Source organism: Myotis myotis, unplaced genomic scaffold (genome assembly GCF_014108235.1).
Source record: "Myotis myotis isolate mMyoMyo1 unplaced genomic scaffold, mMyoMyo1.p scaffold_m19_p_9, whole genome shotgun sequence".
In the NCBI taxonomy this organism is placed as follows: domain Eukaryota; kingdom Metazoa; phylum Chordata; class Mammalia; order Chiroptera; family Vespertilionidae; genus Myotis; species Myotis myotis.
In genome coordinates this window covers 72,582,349-72,605,813 of record NW_023416401.1, presented here as the reverse complement: position 1 = coordinate 72,605,813, position 23,465 = coordinate 72,582,349, and the positions used below count along the sequence as shown (strand labels likewise).

The window sequence follows — 23,465 nt, the reverse complement described above, 5'->3', positions numbered from 1 at the left end:
GGAAAGCAAATAAATACGTGAATATACCATCAAGCAAATAATTTATCATTTGTTCAATTCACACAGCAAATATTTCCTGAATATCTACTGTGCATCAAGCACTATGCTTGCTAATTACAATCTCATAAGGAGACTGACCATGTTTAGATAATCCTTAGATTAAGTACATACAAATAAATTGATATAATGCTCCAGGAAAAGGAACATGGCTCTATGAAAACATATAAAAAAGGAATCTGTTCCACAGTAAGAGCGTAGGGAAGACTTCAGAGAGAATAGAAGGGTTGCAAACTGAGAACTGAAAGCTGAGAAAAATTAGTAAGTTGAAGCTGGGGTGTTTTGCTCTGAGTCTTCTTCTGCTTCTAGAGATTATTTTACTTTTAAATTATAGTGTTCAAACTGAGTATGACAATATAAAAAAGAATTAATATCAAATGATTAAATAGGAAACACTCCTTTCCAATTTTTTTATCCCTACTGAGTTCCATCCTGTTTTAAATACCATTTTCCTGTTTAGTCATTTTAAATTTCAAAGAACCAACTCAACCTGAAAACTGGCAAGAAAGAAGAAATCTAGCATTTATTCTTCCTTTTTTGTATAAACAGTGATGCATGAAAACAGAAAACTCAATTCAAAAATATTTCTTTATATAAGTTCAACTAATAAATGAAAAATGAATGATAATATTAAAATAACATTATTTTATAACCCCTAAAAATAATGATCATTAATGACTACTAAAGTAATTTAGGTGAAAAGTTGATAGGGAGCTTTACAATGGATGAATTAGCCTGATAATACTTCAACTAGTGACCAGTTTTAGCACCACAGAGAGAGAGAACCAGACATTATGTGCCTTCTAATATTATAGGAAAGAAAGTACAACAACCTATAAAGTATTATTTCAAATAATTAAACTCAAGTCTGATAAACCTCTGTATTTACCAGCTCATAAGAAACACAGGGGAAAGAGGAACATGTTAAATGACAACACAAAGATGCAGTCAGCAAAATGCAAAATGTAAAAAATTCTATAAGACAAACAACCTACTTTATTCTATAAATAAATTACAAAGCAGGGAAAGGACAGAGAAAAAAAAAATTGTAGACTAACAGAGACTTAGGAAATATATAAATTAAGAGAATATGTGGACCTTGTTTAGATCTTGACTCAAGCAAACCAACTATACAAAGAAAGCAAAACCCTTTATGATACAGGAAAATATGAATACTAATTAGATATTTTATTATATTAAAGAATTATTAATTTTTAGATGTTATGATAGTATTGTGGTTATATTAAAACAATAAAAATGCGTCCCTATCTTTTAGAAATATATACATATGCATACATAGATATATTTATAGATAAAAGTGATATGATGTACAGGATTTGTTTCAAAATAGTCTGGAGAAAGGTACAGAGAGCTTTGGTATAGCTGAAATAAAATTAGCCACATATTAACTGTTGAAATTGAGTAATGGGTGCATAAAGCTTCATTATACTCTCTATTTTTGTATGTTTTTAAATGCTCATTTTAAAGTTTGAAAAAAAGAACTGCCCTTTGTAGACTGTTAACCTTTGAGATATTCTTATATAACATACTGATTGAGCCTACCTATGCATGAAGCACTATTCCAGATGCTAGAGACAATATAATAGGAGAGATGAGCATTTTTAAATTCCCTACAACAAAGCAACTGAGAAGTAAAAGAGAATTATTATATAATTGCTAATACAGAGGAAGAAGTAATTAGAAGCATATAATTCAAGAGATTTACTAATAGTATTGATAAATATGAACATGAATAATAAACAAACGGATTTCTCTTTTGGTTTTGGTAATCCTCTTCCATTACTTACCACTTCTGATCCATAGCTTTCCAAGACTACCAAAGAAGTATGTCAATGTGAAAATACACTGCGGTACAAGTAGGTTTACAGTTGTCAGTAGGCGAAACACGGTTTATTCTTGTATTATTATTTATTAACACATTGCGGACAGATCATGAGAATTCTCGCTTCATATTACACAGTGTTTTACAAAGTATCATACTTTAAAAAGATATTAGCTTGTAAGAACATATAATAAGTAACTTCAAAATGCAATGGGTATTTAATTTTCAAGCTTGCCTTTAACATTTATGTAAAATCATTTTTGTACTTGTTCAATAGAAACTTACCTGCCACTGAGTAAAGCTAGCAATAAAACTACTAGTCTGCAATGTGTTAATTACTAGAGGCCCGGTGCATGAAATTCATGCACTGGGGGGGGGGGGGTCCCTCAGCCCAGCCTGCGCCCTCTGGCAGTCCAGGACCCCTTGGGAGATGTCCGCCAGCAGGCTTAGGCCCGATCCTGGGGGGATTGGGCCTAAGCCAGCAGTCAGACATCCCTCTCACAGTCCAGGGCTCTTGCAGTCTGGGACACCTCACACTTTACTGGCCGCCTGCAGCAGAGGCACTTGCCAGCCGTGAGCCTGGCTTCTGGCTGAGTGGCACTCCCCCTGTGGGAGCGCACTGGCCACCAGGAGGCAGCTCCTAAGTTAAGCGTCTGACCCCTGGTGGTCAGTGTACGTCATAGCGAACAGTCGTTCCGTCGTTCAGTCCATTTGCATATTAGGGTTTTATTATATAGGATTATTTTCCATACTTTTGCCCCACCCTGTATTATCTACTTGCTTTTTTCTTTCTACACAAACATTGATTTTATATTGCTTGGCAATTTTTGGTTTCCTTTTATTAGGACAGATTAAAATCAAAATATGAGTAACATATTCAGTCTCTCCACCCCTTTTTAAACTTTCTACTACAATATAACAATAAACATTTAATTAAATAAAAGAAAACTGAGCAAAGTAAAAAAAATTTTTAAAACAATAGCTTAAGAAGTTTCCATGTAATTATGGATATCAAGACCAAATGAACTTCTATAAAGACAGAGATAATAATAAACTACTAAATTTAAAAGAAACTATGTGACAAAGAATTATAAATTATCTTCTTTTAAAACTTAGTTTGAAATCTCATATTTAAAAAATAAAGCTACAAATATCAATATCTACACATATACATTTATAAGCAGTTAGTTCATAAGCTTAAACGTTTCAAAATAGAATATTAAAATATAACTATATTTATAATTGCCCTTTGATTTTTGGAATTTATATTTTTCAAAGATCTTTCAAACTAAAAATACTAAAATTCTTTTGACCAATATTTTAGTTATCTAAGACTAGATACATAACACTAGAAGGAAGTACTTAGAAAACATATCCTATCTAATAAAAGAGAAACATGGTAATTGGCCCTGTTCTGAGCCCGACCAGGGGCTGCACCTAGGGATTGGGTCTGCCCTCTGCCACCCGGGAGCAGGCCTAAGCCAGCAGGGCGTTATCTCCTGAGGGGTCCTAGACTGCGAGAGGGCACAGGCCAGGCTGAGGGACCCCCCCCTTCCCCCCCGAGTGCACAAATTTTTGTGCACCGGGCCTCTAGTATATTATATAAAGAAATTAACAGATATTGCATGTAGAATGAGCCATTCTCTTTCATGAAAAAAGAAGGGACCAGTCACCAAGTTCTACATCACAACAGAGAGGAACAAGTAACATTTAATGAAGGGAATAAAGCACTGTTTAATAGAAATACAGAGGACTTTGAAGTTCTCCAGGAACCAAGATGGCGGCATAGGTTAACGCCGGAGATTGCTGCCTTGAACAACTACTTCAAAAGTGAAACTAAAAAACGGAACGGACATCACCCAGAACCACAGGAACGCTGGCTGAGTGGAAGTCCTACAACTAGGAGGAAAGAGAAACGCATACGGACACTCAGAGGAGGCGCAGTGCTGAAGTCAAATTCTGAGGTGCGGAGTGCGCGGAGCGGGCTGGCGGCGGAGGGCGCAGTTGGCGTTTTCAATCGGGAGGGAGTCGCAGACTCTGAGCTCCAGATACAGGCGAGTCTTTAGGGACCCAGACTCAAACGGGAGAAGCGGGACTGTCTGGCTTCGGTCAGAGCGAGTGCAGCTTTCTCTCCGAGGTTTGCAGCCGATGCTGGGACTCAGAGAGGCAGAGCCCCTGGGGACAAGACTGAGAGCTGCCATAACTGCTCTCTCCAGCCCACCCTGTTGATCCTGTGCGACCCGCCCCGCCCAAGCCCTGCACAGAGGCATTTACCGGATAGCCTCAGGCAAAGGCTAGATTAGCACCTCCCTAGAGGACAGAAGTTCTCTCACTGCAGACACAGCTGATTCTCATAGCCACTTGGCCTGGAGGTCAAACCCTCCCTGGTATTAGCTACAACAATCAAGGTTTAACTATAAGACTGCGCACAAAGACCACTAGGGGGTGCACCAAGGAAGCATAACAAAATGCGGAGACAAAGAAACAGGACAAAATTGTCAATGGAAGATATAGAGTTCAGAACCACACTTTTAAGGTCTCTCAAGAACTGTTTAGAAGCCGCCGATAAACTTAATGAGATCTACAAGAAAACTAATGAGACCCTCGATGTTATATTGGGGAACCAACTAGAAATTAAGCATACACGGACTGAAATAACGAATATTATACAGACTCCCGACAGCAGACCAGAGGAGCGCAAAAATCAAGTCAATGATTTGAAATGCGAGGAAGCAAAAAACACCCAACCAGAAAAGCAAAATGAAAAAAGAATCCAAAAATGCGTGGATAATGTAGGAAGCCTCTGGGACAGCTTCAAGCGTACCAACATCAGAATTATAGGGGTGCCAGAAGATGAGAGAGAGCAAGATATTGAAAACCTATTTGAAGAAATAATGACAGAAAACTTCCCCCACCTGGTGAAAGAAATGGACTTACAGGTCCAAGAAGCGCGGAGAACCCCAAACAAAAGGAATCCAAAGAGGACCACACCAAGACACATCATAATTAAAATGCCAAGAGCAAAAGATAAAGAGAGAATCTTAAAAACAGCAAGAGAAAGAAACTCAGTTACCTACAAGGGAGTACCCATACGACTGTCAGCTGATTTCTCAACAGAAACTTTGCAGGCCAGAAGGGAGTGGCAAGAAATATTCAAAGTGATGAATACCAAGAACCTACAACCAAGATTACTTTATCCAGCAAAGCTATCATTCAGAATTGAAGGTCAGATAAAGAGCTTCACAGATAAGGAAAAGCTAAAGGAGTTCATCACCACCAAACCAGGATTATATGAAATGCTGAAAGGTATCCTTTAAGAAGAGGAAGAGGAAGAAAAAGGTAAAGATACAAATTATGAACAACAAATATGCATCTATCAACAAGTGAATCTAAGAATCAAGTGAATAAATAATCTGATGAACAGAATGAACTGGTGATTATAATAGAATCAGGGACATAGAAAGGGAATGGACTGACTATTCTTGGGGGGGAAAGGGGTGTGGGAGATGCGGGAAGAGACTGGACAAAAATTGTGCACCTATGGATGAGGACAGTGGGTGGGGAGTGAGGGCGGAGGGTGGGGCAGGAACTGGGAGGAGGGGAGTTATGGGGGGGGAAAAAGAGGAACAAATGTAATAATCTGAACAATAAAGATTTAATTAAAAAAAAAATAGAAATACAATTTTGATCATATCACCTAGTTCCCCATGAAGGCCTGTCATTTTCAAAAAGCATGAAGGAAAAAACTGAAATACATAGAGCAGTTGTAAATCACTTATAACACTCATATTGGGAAATAGGATTAAATAAATACACCGGATCTTGTTAGGGAATAACAATGTCAGATGTTAATGTATCTTATCTGATTTGGGAGACACATTTTGGTGTGTAGTGTCTCTAAAAACATCCAACACTGAGTTCTTAATAACCCAGTTCAATCCTACACTGTTACATGCTGAATGTTCAAGTAGAAGCAGCCAACATAAAGGCCAAGCCTCTATGCAGAGGTGAGCTAACCCAACCTTGGGCAATGCAGCCTGGGTTTCAGTACTGCTTTGTCAATTGCTGTGGCAGCAACAGGAATCTAACTCTATCTCAGAAGTCAAAAACAATTTTAAAAGAACATCATGTATTGCATCCTTAGAAAACTGACCAGCTAAAACTGTGACCAAGAAAGAAAACCAGATGAATGAAGCACGGGAAAAAGAGAGGTTTATTAGCATAAAAAGTAAAGCTGGAGTATTCAATACCAGCTTCATATAAACAAAAGAAATAATTGAGACCCAAACATTAAGAGGCACATAGCCCTAGGTCAGAGAAGGCCCAGAATTCTGTCCTTTTGATATCTAGCTCTGTATTCTTTTCATTACACAGCACTACCTACTCTTTCAATGATGTCTTGATTAGACTATTATTAAAATAACTTGCATTTACTTAAGACACTGTGCAAGGAGGTCAGATCTGTACATCGCAATCAGCTAATGACCCCCACTAGAACTAGGGGTAAACACACTACCCACTTGCCAAGGGCACACTTTTCCAGGCAGAGAAGGGTCTAAAAGAACCCACATGATTTGCCTTTCTAGAAAAACAAAATTCTGTCTAAAGTCCCAAACTCTCAGGTCAATGTGTTTTCTTCACAGGTTCTAAATCTTAATTTGGCTGCTACTTCCCACAGATTTTGTACATAGGAACTCCATGCTAGTCTTCTTATTTTGGGCCATAATATCCTGTATAGTTCCATCAAAGACCACAATCTGTGAAATCAGCATGTTCCAATTTCCTTTTTTAAAGTTACCTTTGTTTCTCAACTGTTACATATCCTAAAAAGCACCCTATTTCTTTTAAACTTGACATCCAGACCATAAACACCAATAAATTTTAATTCAGAGATAAACATATTAAACATACATTAAATTTACTATGTTGCTTTTAGAATTTTCTTCCATGAACCTTTGTAATAGTAAAAATTTCATTTATATTTTAATACATATATTTTCCCCTCAAACAATCTAGACTCTAAATCATAACAAGTTTGATAAAGAGTAAATTTGTCATATAATACTTTATATGTAGATATAATACCAGACCCCAAAAAATGTATAAACACACTTTGAATAATTATAAAGGCAATGTTTATAAAAATGCATTTCATTTTCAAAATTGAGCTATCAGCTATTAAAGTGTATATACATTTTTTAGGGACACCCTGTATACTCTTCTCTAAAATTATGTGAAGTGTTATTTGGTTTTTCTCTATTCTTTTTGATACACTGTCTTTGAAACATATCCAATCCTTAAAATAAAACTGAAGAAATCCAATATAAGTAAACCTAATCAAAACAAACTCAAAGGGTCACACCATAATCTCTAATATCATTTGCTCCAAAAACTACTGCAATGTAATTTTTTTAAAGTACCCATAAAAGAGTACCATAATATAATCGTGGTGTATTTTAGAATGGTTAGGGTTAAGGTTAGGGTTAGAACTTTAAAAAATTTTAAAAATAATAATTTTCTAAATTTAAATAATATATAATAGATTGCTAAAAATAATTAAATGACAACTGACAATGATTTAAAATAGCAAAACTGTCATTTCTTTATTGAATTCCTATTATTCATTTTTGCCAAAAATTGTCCTGCAGAAGTCATTAAAAAAATGGAAACAGTATCTACCTGAAAAATATTCTGAGAAACTTACCATCATTTTGGCTCTTGCCCTTCACTTCCTCCTTCCACGATAAAATAGTGTTCAGGGGAACGTAGTCCCTTAGGTATTCTTTGCGTCTTTCCTCTAGGGTCATCTTCAGTAAGCGTTCTTGCAAAATAAAAGTAGAACTTTCATTTGTATTTAACTTTTAAGATCAGGAATTATTTTATAACTTAAATATTAACCATGCTAAACTACCAAAAGAATCAATGTGGGCTTGAGAAACACCAGAATGCAAATCTAATGACTCTACTTTGAAGTGTAAAAAGATGTCGAATTAACACTATATTAGCAGAAAGAACAATAAGGAAACTCTTCCAATCAACATCTATTGATAGTCTACTGTGTGCCACGTGATATGTTTACACATTGCAAATACAAAGGAGATCCTTGACCTTGAGAAGTTCACAAGACAAAAAGAGGAAATGGATGAGACAAAATAACAGCTACATAAATAAAACACTAAATCCTAAAACAGGTATGTATAAATGCTAAGAGCATAAGAAAGGCAGTCACCAAGATATTTTAATTTGAAGATGCCATCAACAATAAAAGTGCACTTTTAATTTAATAACACCTGTCTGGAAGTGATGTAAACAATACTTTAAATATATATCGATTACAAGATTAAAATATTTTTAAATGCATCTTAGAATTGATAATAATGGTGTCATTTATAAAGAATTCACCGTGTGCCAGATACTTCACATATATAATTTTATTGAAATAATCTCAACAACTCAACAAATACATAGTATTAGTATCTCTATTTTCAGATAGGGAAATAAAGCACATCAAAGTTCATTAATCTGTCCTGAGCAAGAGAACTTTCCATGAAAATCCAGTCAGATATCGCCATTAGAAACTATAGCCTATACAATTTGCCACTATACTGTACTGCCTTCTCAAGAAAAGCTCCCCAAAAGAGGTGATGTGTATGCTGGTTCCTAACAGGGAGAATTTTATCATGAAGAGGTAAAAAGTAAGGATATTTCAGACTAAAGAGTAATGTAAACAAAGATAAGGAATAAGAATAGTTTAATGAAGCTGCAAGATATGCTATGAAAAGAGAAGTGGCCACTGAAGTGAAAAGTAACTTGAAACAAAAATTAAAATAAAATCGTATAGGAACTTGTATACCATGCTGAACAGTTAAATCTTTATCCTATAAAGTAGACCACTAATATTCAAAGTTAATTATGCATATCCCAGAAGGTACATAAAATTATCCACTAGGATACAAAGAAAAATGTATATAATTATATTTATATTTTTAACCTAAAGAAATAAGGAAGAAATTAAAAATTACTACTAGTCAATATAAAAACTGACACTGGCATCTTCACTCATTCTATAAGTCAGTTGTCTTATATCACATACTTTACCAAAGTTTGTATTCTCCCTCTCCAATTTTCTTTCAGCATATTACAAGGTATTAAAGTTTAGGTGATGGATTTAAGGATAGTATCTAGCATTAGATAACCTAACACAAAATAATCCCTTTGAAAAATTATTCCAAAGAAATAAACTGTAGAAAGTATTCATGTAAACACAAGTGAACAAGAAACAGGGAGCCAATATTTTTCCCCACTCCTAGAAGTTGCTTTTCTTCAACCACATAAGTAGACAAAATAACAACAACAACAAAAGCTGTATTTTAATCAGATGGATATATTCAAATCACAATACTACAATACTCAAGGGTCAACACTATTGAAATTCAGATACCGAAAGGGCGTTCAAGTTGAAATCAAGAATCTGGAACTCAGGAGAGAGGTCTACCTAGAGATTTTGGAAATTATAACCTAAACTTCTAGTCCTACAGGAAGTTCACAGGGAAGGATAAGGGAGGGGAGCAAAGCTTAAAAATAAAAAATTTAGGGAGTACACACAAAGAAGGGATAAAATGAAATGAAGTTTAGATGTCACTTGGGGCACATGGTGAATCAAGGTCCCAGTGATGTGGAAACCAGCAAAGAGTTTAAATATGGAGAAGAGAAGAGATATTACCAATTGCTACAGGAAGATCAGAAAGAATAAAAATTAATAAATCATTGGTTTTATCAACTGGATCACCCAAAGCACTGAAAAGAGAATAAAGTGGTGAACAAAATGGTCTGGGTTCTAATGCCAAATCATGCAAATCCATGTGATCTTGGGTTACTTAAGCTCCTTATGATTCAGCTTCCTTTTGAGATAGGTGGTAGGTATTATTCTCAACTTACAAGTGAGGCAACTAAAACAGAGAGGTTAAATAATTTACCTAAGATGTTACAGATAGAAAGCACTACACCTAGGGTTCAAATCTATGCACATGGTGTTTAAAGCTCTTGACCCTAGAGTATAATACCCCAGAGCAGTGATGGCGAACCTATGACACGCGTGTCAGAGGTGACACGTGAACTCATTTTTTTGGTTGATTTTTCTTTGTTAAATGGCATTTAAATATATAAAATAAATATCAAAAATATAAATCTTTGTTTTACTATGGTTGCAAATATCAAAAAATTTCTAATGTGACATGGCACCAGAGTTAAGTTAGGATTTTTCAAAATGCTGACACGCCGAGCTCAAAAGGTTCGCCATCACTGCCCCAGAGTGTTGTGAGAATTAAATGAGATCCCATGTAAAGTACCTAGAAAAGTACTGAGTAGGACTCAAATAGTAACAGTAACTATTTTATATTAGTACCATCATCATTGTTATTACAGAATGACTTTAGAAAATCAGTTTTATTAGAGTGTAACTGGGGTCCAGGAGGCTATGAGAGACTGAGAAAAATAAATGAAAATAGCAAACTCCAAGATGAAAGTTTTATGGGAGAATTGCATGGATTGCCCTTCTCCTTTGGAGTGGGAGTGGGATTCTTGGGGTACCATTGGAATAAGAATTTCCGGAGGCCCCCAAGGGAGGATGAGCTATAGTAGAAAGCTCTATTTGCATGGAATTATATCCTTTGTCTTGCAAAGTCCCATTTCCCTTAAACCAGTTTTGGAAGAGGTACAACTGGGAATTCAGTAGAACTAAAAGCAAAGCCAGTGTCCAGAGTTTCCATTCCATGATGGAGTTTGGGCCAGTGTAGTATCAGACTAATTGTAGTCCATCAGTCCATTGTGTGTGGGGTCCACATGGCCGTGAGCCATGTAGGTATTGCAGTGGAGTGCACCCCCTGTGACTAGAGCGCCAGTAGCCAAGTGTGCAAGAGAGAGAGCTCCTTTGTTCAGAAGTTCTTCATGTTATATGACATGTGTATCAAATTTTCCCAAGTTTGCAATGGCCACACCTATTCTGGCCAATGACCTGTTCACAGGTGACTGAGTACCTTCCCTGTGTCACCCAGACCTTACTAGGTATGCATCTAGTTTTCCTTTGTCCAGTCCCTTTCCTCAGGATCTGCGTGGAACAGAACTTCAGCGACCTGGCATAAATGGCATGCCTATATTATCTGGCCTTCCCTTTGTTCCTTTCCTGTTAATACCCATCTTATTTACAATGATATCAAAAGGAAGGCTACGCTAGGGTAGAAGAGACTTGAGTATTCATATAGGTTGAGGAGAGGAACCTGAAGACACTCAGAAACTAAACATACCCGAAAGGGAATAAATGATAGCACAAGATCTCAAAGAATTCAAGAGATGTGACAGCACAGAGGGATTAATCTTAGAAACAAAGAAGAAAAGTGCTTTCTTTAAGATAGAAACAAAGCTGAAAAGACAAAGAACCTGTGAAGAAAGAGACAAATAATACTATGCAGTTATTCATGTTATATGACATGTATTTTCTCCATGAATTAAAAGGCAACCTCTGGCAGTTCTATGGAGCACACCCAGGCCTTTCCCCAATCCCATCTTTCTCCAGGGCTTGCAACGGTGCTCCCTCATGCTCTCTCATTCACTCATTCATTCATTCTCTCTCCTTCTCCCTTTCCACTCAAACCTCTCCTCTCTTACTTCTCTAAAGACCCAGTGTGTCTGCCTTCCCCCCCACAGCCCCCCCCCCCCCCCGCCCCGTCTCCATCTCCTAAATTCCAAGGGCCCTTCTTTTGCTGAAACTTGTTTCTGAGCCCATTTCTTCTAAAGCTCACTTCTACCTCTATGGCCTCCTAAATAAACTTTCTCTTATTAAAACAAACAAACAAAAAAAGGCAATATCATCTGTTTAGTAGGAGGATGGGGTCTTGATGGAATAGGAAGCTTGAAGGGGATAGTAAATTTAAATAATCACACAGCAGGAAAGGGGATGACTAGAGCTTATTAAAGCACTTCTAAAAAAGCTCAGATCACTAATATGGAAATATTGCAATATTACTAATCAGGTTGAAATATATGAAGCAATTGTAGTTTTAATGAGTGTCAGAAGGTACATATGGGAAAGCAACCTAGTCTTTTTCATTGCATTTATTTAAAAGTTTAAGTGTGGACACTTAGGACAAAGCAAGATCTATAATAAGACAATAAGATAAAAATGAGATAGTTTCAGTACTTGAAATTGTAATACACATTAAGTAGTTTTGAATTAGGGTTCAAAATACTAGATCAACAACATCTAGTTAACTAGATGTTAGCTATTCGTTTAAACAATGAGACATACTGAAAGCTACATACATATACTAAATAGTTTTTTTGGTATTACACAAACTTTTCCTTGAAGAATGCTTCACCTTTGCAATAAATCCTTTCTTTGTTAATCAAGCATATAAGCAGGCAGACCTACTTATTAGATGGTATACTGAGTTAAAATGTTTATACAATGCCTTGATATTTCAATGAGGTGGGTAAGCTTTTAGGTTTAAATAACAGCTCCAAAAATATGACACCATCCTCTCCAGTGCAATAAATGGAAAAAGGTCATCAGCTTCTTTAATACTAACTACTGTACTGAAATCTTTAGCTCCTTCTTGATGGTACAATATATATTTTAAAAATATTAACTATTCAAAAACAGACGTCCTAATAAGACAGAGACACATATTAAAGTCTTCAAGTCTCAATAAGTTTTCCCTTTAACATTAAACTTCAGGCAAAAATAGGATCGTTTGTACAAGAGAAATTATTTTGTTAAATGCCTTTCTTAATTGTGCATGTGCTTCTTTATTTAGAAAATATTAATTTGGTTATATATTCTCTTATAATTACTAGCAAACTAAGACATTGAAGATTCTAAAAAGCCTGCTTATCACAGTTCAACTGCGTAGATGTTAAATGAAGGAAGCATTATAATATTACTCAGGAACATTGTCTATTATGACAGAAAAAATAGTTCTTAAGTAATCACTATAATTTCATTAATGATTCACGTATTAAAATCAATCTCCATATCTTTCATTATTTTGCCTTCGATACTATCAATCATACAAAGCTACATTTGAAGGCCATCAATAAAAATGGGTATAAATGATTTTTCAATGCTTACAAAGTAAATCCTGGTTGAAAGTAAAGTAACTGCTACTGCAAAAACAAAACAATTATTTCACACTGCTTTATATATCAGGCTATTATTTTCAACAGCATTTGTTTTGTGACAACACAATTTTTAGTTCTATATATGATCATAATCATTAAAACATAATTAAATAACATACAACCTACTCTTTCAATACCTTAGAAACCATTTTCATCAGTTTTCAGTTGTTATGTTAAATCTTCCCAGTAGTTAATTGGAAAAAAAATTCCCTTTTCAACCCTTTCCTTGTACATTGTTTGAAGTAGCCCCTATAGAGAGAATCCTTTTCCCACATTCATTTCTTTTCCACTATTTGCCTAGATGTTTACAGAGGCCAGGACTTGCAATAAAAATCTACAGGTTTTAGAGAGCTATAATCAAGGAAATCAACTTTCAACCTAGTCATTCCATATCCTTCTTCTATAAAGAAGATAGGATACTTAGGAGAGATGTGCACTCCTCACTCAACCTCACACCATGCACAGGTTTAGTATATCTCAGCAGATAGCAATGTAAGTGCTTTTTGCTCCATTTCTGCAGAAAAGCTAAAGAATAAAAAGGAGTGAAAAGAAGAAAGAAAAAAACTCGAGTTTCAAGTTTTACCTTAGAACAGTGGTTCTCAACCTTCCTAATGCCGCGACCCTTTAATACAGTTCCTCAAGTTGTGGTGACCCCCCCAACCACAAAATTATTTTCGTTGCTACTTCATAACTGTAATTTTGCTACTGTCATGAATCGTCATGTAAATATCTGATATGCAGGATGTATTTTCATTGTTACAAATTGAACGTAATTAAAGCATAGTGATTAATCACAGAAACAATATGTAATTATATATGAGTTTTCCGATGGTCTTAGGCGACCCTGGTGAGAGGGTCCTTCAACCCCCAAAGGGGTCGCGACCCACAGGTTGAGAACCGCTGCCTTAGAATATTATCTATCTATCATGCCAGAGAAGAGAAGAGAAGAGAAGAGAAGAGAAGAGAAGAGAAGAGAACAGAAGAGAAGAGAAGAGAAGAGAAGAGAACAGAAGAGAACAGAAGAGAAGAGAAGAGGTTGGCTGGCAGGCACACTTCTGTGTCTTACAGAAATCAGTGCCACTTGCGGGGACGTGGATCAGCTTGGATATGCTCAGAAGCCGGGTGGGTTCATTCACGGAGAGTGACATCCGTCTCACTACCTTACTCTGAGCCACTTCACACTATGAACGGGGGTGGAATGTCGAGAAGCAGCCCGCGCAGAGAAAAGCCCACCGAGATGTCCCTGACGGCACTCCTCCTCACGGACAAGACGCTCGTTGAGGTTTCCCCCAAGAAGAGTTCCAGGCTTCAAGGCACCCTGCGGCGCGGAAGTGGGGGACCCAGAGAAGGGACCTGCGCCCGGAGGTGGGGACCCCCTGCCAGCCGGTGGGCGAAGAGTGCCTGCAGGAGGGGAGCAGAGGCGCAGCGGCGGCGGCCGCAGCGGGTGTGTCCGCCGGCGGGCACGTGTCCGTGGGACACGCCGGCCAGGCGTGCGAAAGTCCCAGCAGGAGCGTGGAGCCCGGGTGGGGGGACCCAGGGAAGTTGTGCCGGGCCCGGGGACGGCGGCGTGGAGCGGGTGTCCGTGTCCACGCCGCGAGTGAGGCTGCGGCAGCCCCGTCCGGAGAGGTGACTGGGCGCAGCGGGCGGCCGCGAGGGGCGTGCGCCCACCCGTGCGCGAGCGGCAGGCGCCCGGGGGCGGCGCGTGCACGCCGGGGGGGGAGCGCGGGTGTGGACACACGAACACACGAGGGAGGCGGCACCGGGCGGGCGGGCGCGAGGCGGGAGCTCGGGCGGAGGGCACCGCGGCACACACTGCCCTGACCCCCAACCCCCACCCTTCACCCACCCCCACCCGCGCCCCAGGACTCGGCAGGCCGTTACCTTTCTCCTCTCTCCACACCTTTTTCTTCTTGTTGCTGGGGTACATGTTGCCGTGGGGGTGGCTGGCTTTCAGCTGCAAGTTCCCCAGGCTCACGGGCAAACAGGGTAGTGTGGAGTGGGAGGGCTGGGAGGGGGCACTCGGGAGGGAAAAAGTGAAAAAGGCTCCGGGTCCCACGCCGCTCGCAGCTCCAGTCGCCGCCCTCCTCCCTCAGCCCGCGCTCGGCTTCGGCTCCCACCCGCCTCAGCCCCGCGGACGCCGCCACAGCAGCACCTCGGAGCCTGTCAACTAGGTCACGCCTCGCGCGAACCTAACACCCGCGCAGGCCCCGCCTCACAGCCGCTAGCCATCGCCGCCTCCCATTGGCTGCACCGCCCGCCGCTCTCCGCTTTCTGGCCACCGCGCGCCCCGACTTCGGCCCCAGGGCGCACGCGCAGGCGCAGGCTCGAGCCCGACGCCAAGGACGTTGGGGAGCGGGAGGGGGCGGAGCCAGGGCGTGAAGGTGCTGGCAATGGCCTCGCGACGAGAGTGGGACGAGGAGCGAACGCCTGGGAGGAGCGAGAGGAGGCAGACACCCCCCCTCTCCAGGCTTCGTGGGGCAAGAGGAGGGCGTGGCCTCTAGGCCAGGTGCTTGAGGTGACTGAGGGGTGGCGTGGGGGTCCCAGCCTTAGGGACTGGAAGATGTGGGAGTGGGAGACGTGAGTCCACATGTTGTCCATGCTCACTCCGACTGGCCCGTCTGCACGGAATTTACCAGATAATCTGAAGCTGTCTTCCAAGTGGGCAAATACTGCATAACAGCAAGAAATGAGAGGATTGGGAAATGGTTCCAGGTCATATACAATGGGCTCCTCAACCTTGTAGTGAAAATTACAGGTTTCACTGGAGTTCGGCGAAGTTTGAAAAACACCAAGGTAAACTGGACTACTCAAGTGTTTTAAGAACCAGCCAATTATAGCGCGCGACCAAAATGTTATATGGGAAACAGAAGCCTTACCTCAAAGCAAATTCAAATAGAAGTTACCCAGAGCCATGTCACGTTATCGTTTTATTCCTCCACCAATTGCTTCAGGTCAAGGTGCTGGTGCAAAGGACTGGCTATGTTCAGGGTAATACTAAAATCCAGTGCCAGTAGAGTCCACCACAAGAGTAGATAGACCCAAAATTTAGAGCACGTTTGGCAAGCTCCTCTCCAAATTTACTGTGCTTCTAAAGAACAGACAATCCACAGGGCTGACTTGGTGGGTGCATTGAATCCACATTTATTCGACAATTGGTCTGCCGTGTTATATGTGTTCTACTTAAGCAAGGTGTGTAAGACCAAATAATGATTTATAATATTTTTTTTAGTAAAAAAAAAAAAAAAAAAAAAAAGCCCTAGCGGTTTTGGTTAGAGCATCGTGGCTTCAATTCCCAGTCAGGGCATGTGCCCGGGTTGCAGGCTCAATCACCGGGCACGTTAGGGGGGCAACCAATCCATGTGTCTACAGTTGTAAAGAATGAAATGTTATGAGTAACAGGACACTCTCGTGAGAGTAATTCATAACACAGTAACGTAATACTTTTTATTTTGACATTGCCCCTTCTGTTTTTCTTTTCGTGTTAAATACATAAAATTTTATTTGGCTGAGAGACCTAGGAAAAGCTTTGAGAAAAAGTGACATTTGAGCTAGTAATAAAAATATGCACTGATTTTTGGCAACGGAAAAAGAGAGCTCTGATTCAACTTACATTATAATTGGAATAGATTTAGGAAGAGGATAAGGATGAGAAAGAAGATGGGGGTTCCATGAACTAGTCAAAGAGGAGAACAGTAATATTAATATTAGGCAATACAGGAGCAATTACAGGTTTTTGTGGGAAAGGTATTTTCTTACTTAGAAATGCTAAATGTAAGGTGTCTGCCGGAGAGTGCACCATACTGGGCACTTTACCTTCAGTTACCACAGGGACACTGTTTCCACCCATCATAGGTCCAGTCCTTCTATCTGCTTCTTTAGGAACATTACACTATTGATTATTCTTTGTCACAAGTCAGTTCAAAGAACTGGAATCATCCATCAACTTTTAAGCTTTCTCAAGTCTCTGTCAGGTTTTTTTAAAAAAAAAAAAAAATCCTCCTCTGATCCCACACCCGTCTTCAGCTACTGTTTCTTCCTTTCCAAAAGATTGGCAGTGCCTTACTTTTTGCTCTTCACTCCACTATTATCTGGGTTCTATCCTATTATCAACTGTAATAGCTCTAGCGATGGTAACCAATGAACTTGTGCTATTTAATTGACATTTGTCAATCTTTCTTTTACAAAATCTCTCAGTAGCATTTAACATTGTTAACCCCTTGTTCCTTCTTGCAGTATTCTTTTACTTTAACTTTCTTACCATTTTAAATGTCCTTTCTGGCCATTCTTTCTTACTATCCTTAGCCAGCCCATCTTCCTTTTCCGCTATTACATTTTGAAATTCGTTAAGATTCAGTACTAGCCCCTTGTCTCTTTTCAGTTTATACTTTTTTCTTTTAATAATTTCAACCAGCCAGGCCAGCGTGGCTTAGTGGTTGAGCATCAACATATGAACCAGGAGGTCATGGTTCGATTCCCAGTCAGGGCATATGCCCAGGTTGTGGGCTGGATTCCCAGTAGGGGGCATGCAGGAGGCAGCATATTGATGATTCTCTCTCATTGATGTTTCTATCTCTTTTTTCCCTCTCTGAAATCAATAAAAAATATATTGTAAAATAATCATAATTTCAAACATACTCATGACTTTCAGTGATTCTCAACCAGGGACAGTTCTGCTCCCCGTGGTATATTGGCAATGTCTAGAAGCATTTTTTGTTGTCACAGCTGGAGGAAGAATGCTACTGGCATCTAGTGTGTAGAGGCCAAGGATATTGCTAAGCATCCTACTTTGCATAGGACAGCCCCTAACAAAGAATTATCTAGCCCCAAATAACACTGCTGAAGTTGGGAAACCCTGAGTTACACCAGTGATTCCCAAATGTATTATCTCCAGCAAAAATTTCTTCTTTAGCTTTAGACTTATACATTCTACCAAACACTGAATCTCAACTTAAAGAAGTTGGTATTATGTACTCATTAAAAGGCATCTGGAGCTAGATCACCTGAATTCAAATCCTAGGTTCCCCTTATTGACTATGTGAGCTTTGACAAGTTTCTCAAAGTTTCTGTATCTTGTTTGTTTTTTAAATCTGTTATATGGGGATAATATAGTATGTGCCTTATAAGACTGATGTGAAGAATAAATTAATTAAAACATATAGAGGACTTAGAAGAGTACCTAGCACAGGCAAATGTGGCAGAGATGCTAACTAATACAATTTCCTCTCTCTTGGTTCATAGAAATTATATTTCCAAGTCTCCACTGAAGTAGTTAGGACATGTGACTGCATTCTGACTGGGTTATGGGATAAAAATTATGCATGCCACTTCCAGCCCTGAACAGCACATCCCCTATGCGTTCATTCATATTTTCTCTTTCCTTTCTGGGGTGATCTCAGAAGCATCATCTAAAGAAGGACATTCTCTTGGATTTTTTTTTCAATCCTCAATTGAGCATATGTTTCTATTTATTTTAGACAGAGAGGAAAGGAGAGAGAGAAACATCAATGTGAGAGAGAAACATCAATCTATTGCTTCCCATACTCCCATACATGCCTCGACTAGTGATCAACCATACAACCTGAGTATGTGCCCTGACCAGGAATCAAACCTGTGACCCTTCAGTGCTCTGGAGATGCTATAACCACTTAGCATTAGTGGCCAAGGCTAGCTTCAATTTCTGAGTCACTACTTGGAGGAGTATCTCAGGGAGCCTAAGGAGCACTACATCAGGCTATGATATAAATAAGAAACTCTTATTGTGTTAAGGCATTAATATTTAGATGGTATTATTTTCAGCATTTAGTATTAATAATTCTGACAAAATATTATGTAATGTATTGAAGCACCTTAAATATACCATATACCACAATGAACTCATGAACTTCCCCCCACACTTAGACCTCTTCCAGTGTTGCATATCTCATTGAATGACTTCATCACCCATTTAGTTGAGCAATCTGGAAACCTAAATGCCATCCTTAGTTCCTTTTATAACTTCAGTATCATTTTTTAAAAATATGTTTTTATTGATTTCAGAGAGAAGAGAGGAGAGGTAAAGAGAGAAACATCAGTGATGAGAGAGAATCGTCAATCAGCTACCTCCCACATGCTCCCAAGCCCAAATGCGGATCCAGCCCAAAACCCAGGCATGTGACCTAACTGGGAATCAAACTGTGACCTCCTGGTTCATGGGTCAATACCCACCCACTGAGCGATACCACCCAAACACTTCAGTATCATTTTAAATGAATTGCTATACCTTCTCAATTTTTTCTCCTATATAACTTAAATCTTCTTTCCAATAGCACTTCACTAAGCTCAGTCTGAATTCAAGTGAACTACTGCAAAACACTTCTTAACTGGATCCCTTGTTCACCCTTGCTCCTCTTCTGTCCATTCTCTACCCCACATCTAGAGTTATCTTGTTAAATATGATCATATCTCATTGTTCTAAGTCATTCAATGACATTCTGGTGGACTTTGCTATGGACTGAATTGTGTTCCCTCCAAATTTATATGTCAGAGCCCTAGTCCCCAATATGATTATATCAGGAGATAGGGTCTTTAGGGGGTAATTAAGGTTAAATAAGGCCATAAAGATTGGACCCTAATTCACTAGGACTATAGCCTTATTATTTTTAAAGGAAGAGATCTTTCTCTGTCTTCCTTCCTCAGACCCCCTTGATGTGAAGATACAGTGAGAGGTGGTCATCTGCAAGCCAGGAGAGAGCCTTCACCAGAACCAGACCAGCCTCCAAAACTGTAAGAAAATTAACTTCTGTCATTTAAGCTACCCAGTCTACGGCATTTCATTATGTCAGCCTGATATTTAATATAGTCTAATTATAAAAATGAAATCATTAAGAATTAAGTGAACATCCCTACCAATTCTGCTTTATCTTACACCTCCCAGTCTCTAGTTCAAATCATAGCAACCCTTAGAGCTTTTCATTTTCTTGAATACATCTGATGCTTACTGCATGGCCTTTTCACATGTTTTTTGCTATTCTTGGGGCATGATTTATTTAGTTGCCCCATTCTCCTACTTCACAGTTCAACTTAAACATCACGTTCTGACAGTGCCTGTCTTGACTCTGATCCCACCTGACTTCTACCCACAGTATCCCCTCATATGCCTTCAGTGCTCATTTATTTACCAATAAAGTACTTTCTATGGCTTGTTATTATGCATTTATTTTTGTGATTATTTTGTTAATATTTATCTTTCACTCTGGACTTACAAACTCTCTCAGGTTAGAAAATATGTCTTCTTGTTCACCATCCACAGAGAATGGCACAATGCCTGGCACATACTGGACTCTCAATAAATATTTATTGAATGAATAAGATAATGAATGAGAGTTAAATAAGGAGCAATAAAGAGATGTTGGTGCCCAGCTGGCATGACTCAATGGTTGAGTATCGACCTATGAACCAGGAGGTCATGATTCGATTCCCAATCAGAGCATATCCCCTGGTTGTAGGCTTGATCCCCAGTGTGGGGTGTGCAGGAGGTGGCCAATCAATGATTCTCATCATTGATGGTTCTCTCTCTCCCTCTCCCTTCCTCCCTGAAATTAATAAAAATATATTTTTTTAAAAAGAGAGATATTAGCAAAACTAAGGAAGAACACATGAGATTGAATGGGATTACTGTGAGGAGGCCCTAATTTTAATGTAAAGACTAAGAGGAACTAAGAACTGAAATTAATGGACAGCTGAAAGAGAATTACCATTCATATTTAGCATATAATAAGTATGCAATACATGAATGAAGGATGAAGGAGTGATAGAAGAAGAATAAATAATGTTCAAGAGTATAGAAAATAATTGAAATTCAGTTTTAGAGAAACAAATAATATATTTTCAAAAAGATGTTTGTGGTCAGAAAGGTCACATGTTTTATGGAGATCAGAAGGATGAGAACTGAGAAAAGATAATTAATTGGACTTACTATGTAAATTAGCAAAAATAAAAGCAAGTAGTTAAACAATAAGTAGGAGGCAACAAGTCAGAAGCAGTGATTATGGACTATCTTTTTGAATGTTTAGAAGCTAAAGGATAAGTTGATGAGATAGTACTTGAAAGGATACCAGAGTCAAAGGAAATTTTTTCTAGGAGAGGTGGAATGAAGAATTTTTAAATTAAGAAGAAGGATGGTTAAGAAAATCAGCCAGAAGCTGAGGGGTCATTACTGTTGGATAACAAAGGTCCAGAAAAGAGAGGTTGCCAAGAAGAAAATACACATGGGTGATGAGTTCAGATAGTTATTAGAGACCACTGTGACCATGATGAGGACATTACCTGTCTATATGGGCACATAGAAGAAAATAAATAGTACAAATAGCCTGCCTTAATAGATGGTGGCTACGAGAAACCTGCCAGGACAAATTCTCTCAGCACTTTTGTTTGGTTTTCATTCATTTGACCTGGCTCCACCTAGGTCAAAGAAATTAAACAAGGGACATTAGTAATAAAAAATGGATGAGATTTTAAAAAATGAAGAAGGTTGGTAACAAAAAGATTGAAACAGAGAGAGAGAGGACAAATGGTCGGTAGACTCCCAGAAGAAGTAGATGTGTATAGAAGGAAAGTGAGAATAGGAAGCTTGGACTTAGAATATAGGAAAGGCACTTCATATTTTGGGATGAATTACAAAAAGAATGAATAGATGGAGATTCCCAGTGATTCCACATTTGGTAATATGTCCAATGAAACCCAAATACTCAAAATAATACATGCCCCCTATGTTCAGTGAAGCATTATTTACAATAGCCAAGATTTGAAAACAGCCCGAGTGTCTATCAGTAGATGAATGGATAAAAAGCTGTGGTACATTTACACATGGAATACTAGTCAGGTGTAAAAAAAAAAACAAAAAACGAAATCATACTGTTTGCAACAGCATGGATGGACCTGGAGAGCATTATGCTAAGTGAAATAAGCCAGTCAGAGAGAAGTACCATACGATATCATTCATATGTGGAATCTAATGAACAAACTGAACTAACAAGCAACATAGAAATAAATCTATAGATAGGGAGCAAGCTGACAGCTATTGCGAGGGTTGGTGGCTGGGGTGGTGTTGGTGAAGGGATTGAGTCAAAAAGAGAAAAAGAAAAAACTCATGGAAAGAAATTTCAAATAAAAAGGAAGTTGAGGGAAGATAGGTCAAATGACCTCAAGTTCAGTAAAAGTAGGAGGCAAATCATCTGCTGGACAATGCTGAAAATTCTGGATCCAAATGGGAACTGAAAAAATATTATTTGGAGAATGTTTATGGATGATATTTAAAACTTTAAACAAATTATACTTAGGCAATTTTTTAAAGTACAGAAGTTAGGAAAAGTTCCATTTTGAAGTCTGTTGGTGAAAAGACCGGTAGCTTGAACAGTGCTCCCCAAGATTTCCAGAACCTAATTTCTGGAACCTGTGAATGTTACTTCATTTGGCAAAAATCAGGTTTCACCTTGCAGATGTGATTGAGGATCTGAAGATGGGGAGATTACCCTTTATTATCTTGGTGGGTCCTGAACATCATCATTCATTGTCCTTATAAGAGGGAGACAAAGGGATGTTAGACTACAGAAGAGGAGAAGGCAGAGTGATGCCTGAGCAGAGATTAGAATGAAGTGGGCATAAATTGAGGAATGTGGGCAGCCACTAAAAGCTGGGAGCTACCAGACAAGGAAGGATTCTCCCCCAGAGCCTCCAGAAGGAATTAGACCTGACCTTGATTTTAGTCCTGTAAGAATCCTCTTGGACTTCTGACTTTCAAAACCAGGAGAGAATACATTTCTGTTATTTTAGCCCACTATATTGGTGGTAATTTGTCAAGACAACAATGGGAAACTAATAAAGGGGAAAAACCTATAAATTCAAGATAATAAATGTAAGAGTTTCTGAAGCAATTACCTGGACACACTGTAAAAGTTGAATATATTTTAGGCATAACTTCTCAACTGCCTCCATTTCTTGGTTTATCTTTAATATTACTGTCCTTTTGCCTAAATATTCATTTTAGTTTCTGGTCCTACCTTGAGAGCACTCATGAAATGCTCATGAAATGCCCATATTATTTAAGATAGTAAAGAAAGTATTTTAAAATTCCTTTTAATGAAAGACTATTTTAAAAAATCACAGATGACGTGGATATATGTATTTGTCTTTGTCCCAGTGAAAGCTCAGGAGTTCCTTACTTGAAGAGAGGATAAATGATGTTTTCACCCAGATGGAGACCAAAGACTTGGTCCATATGTTTCTTGTCCACCTTAGCCTTGAGATATTAAAGTAAAATGTCAGGTCAGCTCATGTACTTAATTGTTTTCACATAAATGCAGCTTGCACCTCTTGAGGTAACGTAAAATAAGCCAGTCAGAGAAAGATAAAT

The 23,465-nt window shown here is 38.7% G+C and overlaps 1 protein-coding gene across 2 annotated transcripts in view; it reads right to left on the bottom strand.

Moving 5' to 3' along the window:
• The window catches only part of MACROD2 (mono-ADP ribosylhydrolase 2), a 1,927,670-nt gene extending 1,912,319 nt beyond the window's left edge, over positions 1-15,351 (bottom strand). For both annotated transcript variants that reach the window (XM_036322176.1, XM_036322177.1), the window contains exons 1-2: positions 14,957-15,351; positions 7,605-7,721 (exon numbers count right to left, since the gene is read on the bottom strand). In XM_036322176.1, coding sequence (XP_036178069.1) covers positions 7,605-7,721; positions 14,957-15,002 — 163 coding nt within the window. In that variant the 5' untranslated portion in view covers positions 15,003-15,351. The remainder of the gene's footprint in view (positions 1-7,604; positions 7,722-14,956) is intronic.
• Between the last annotated feature and the right edge of the window lie 8,114 nt (positions 15,352-23,465).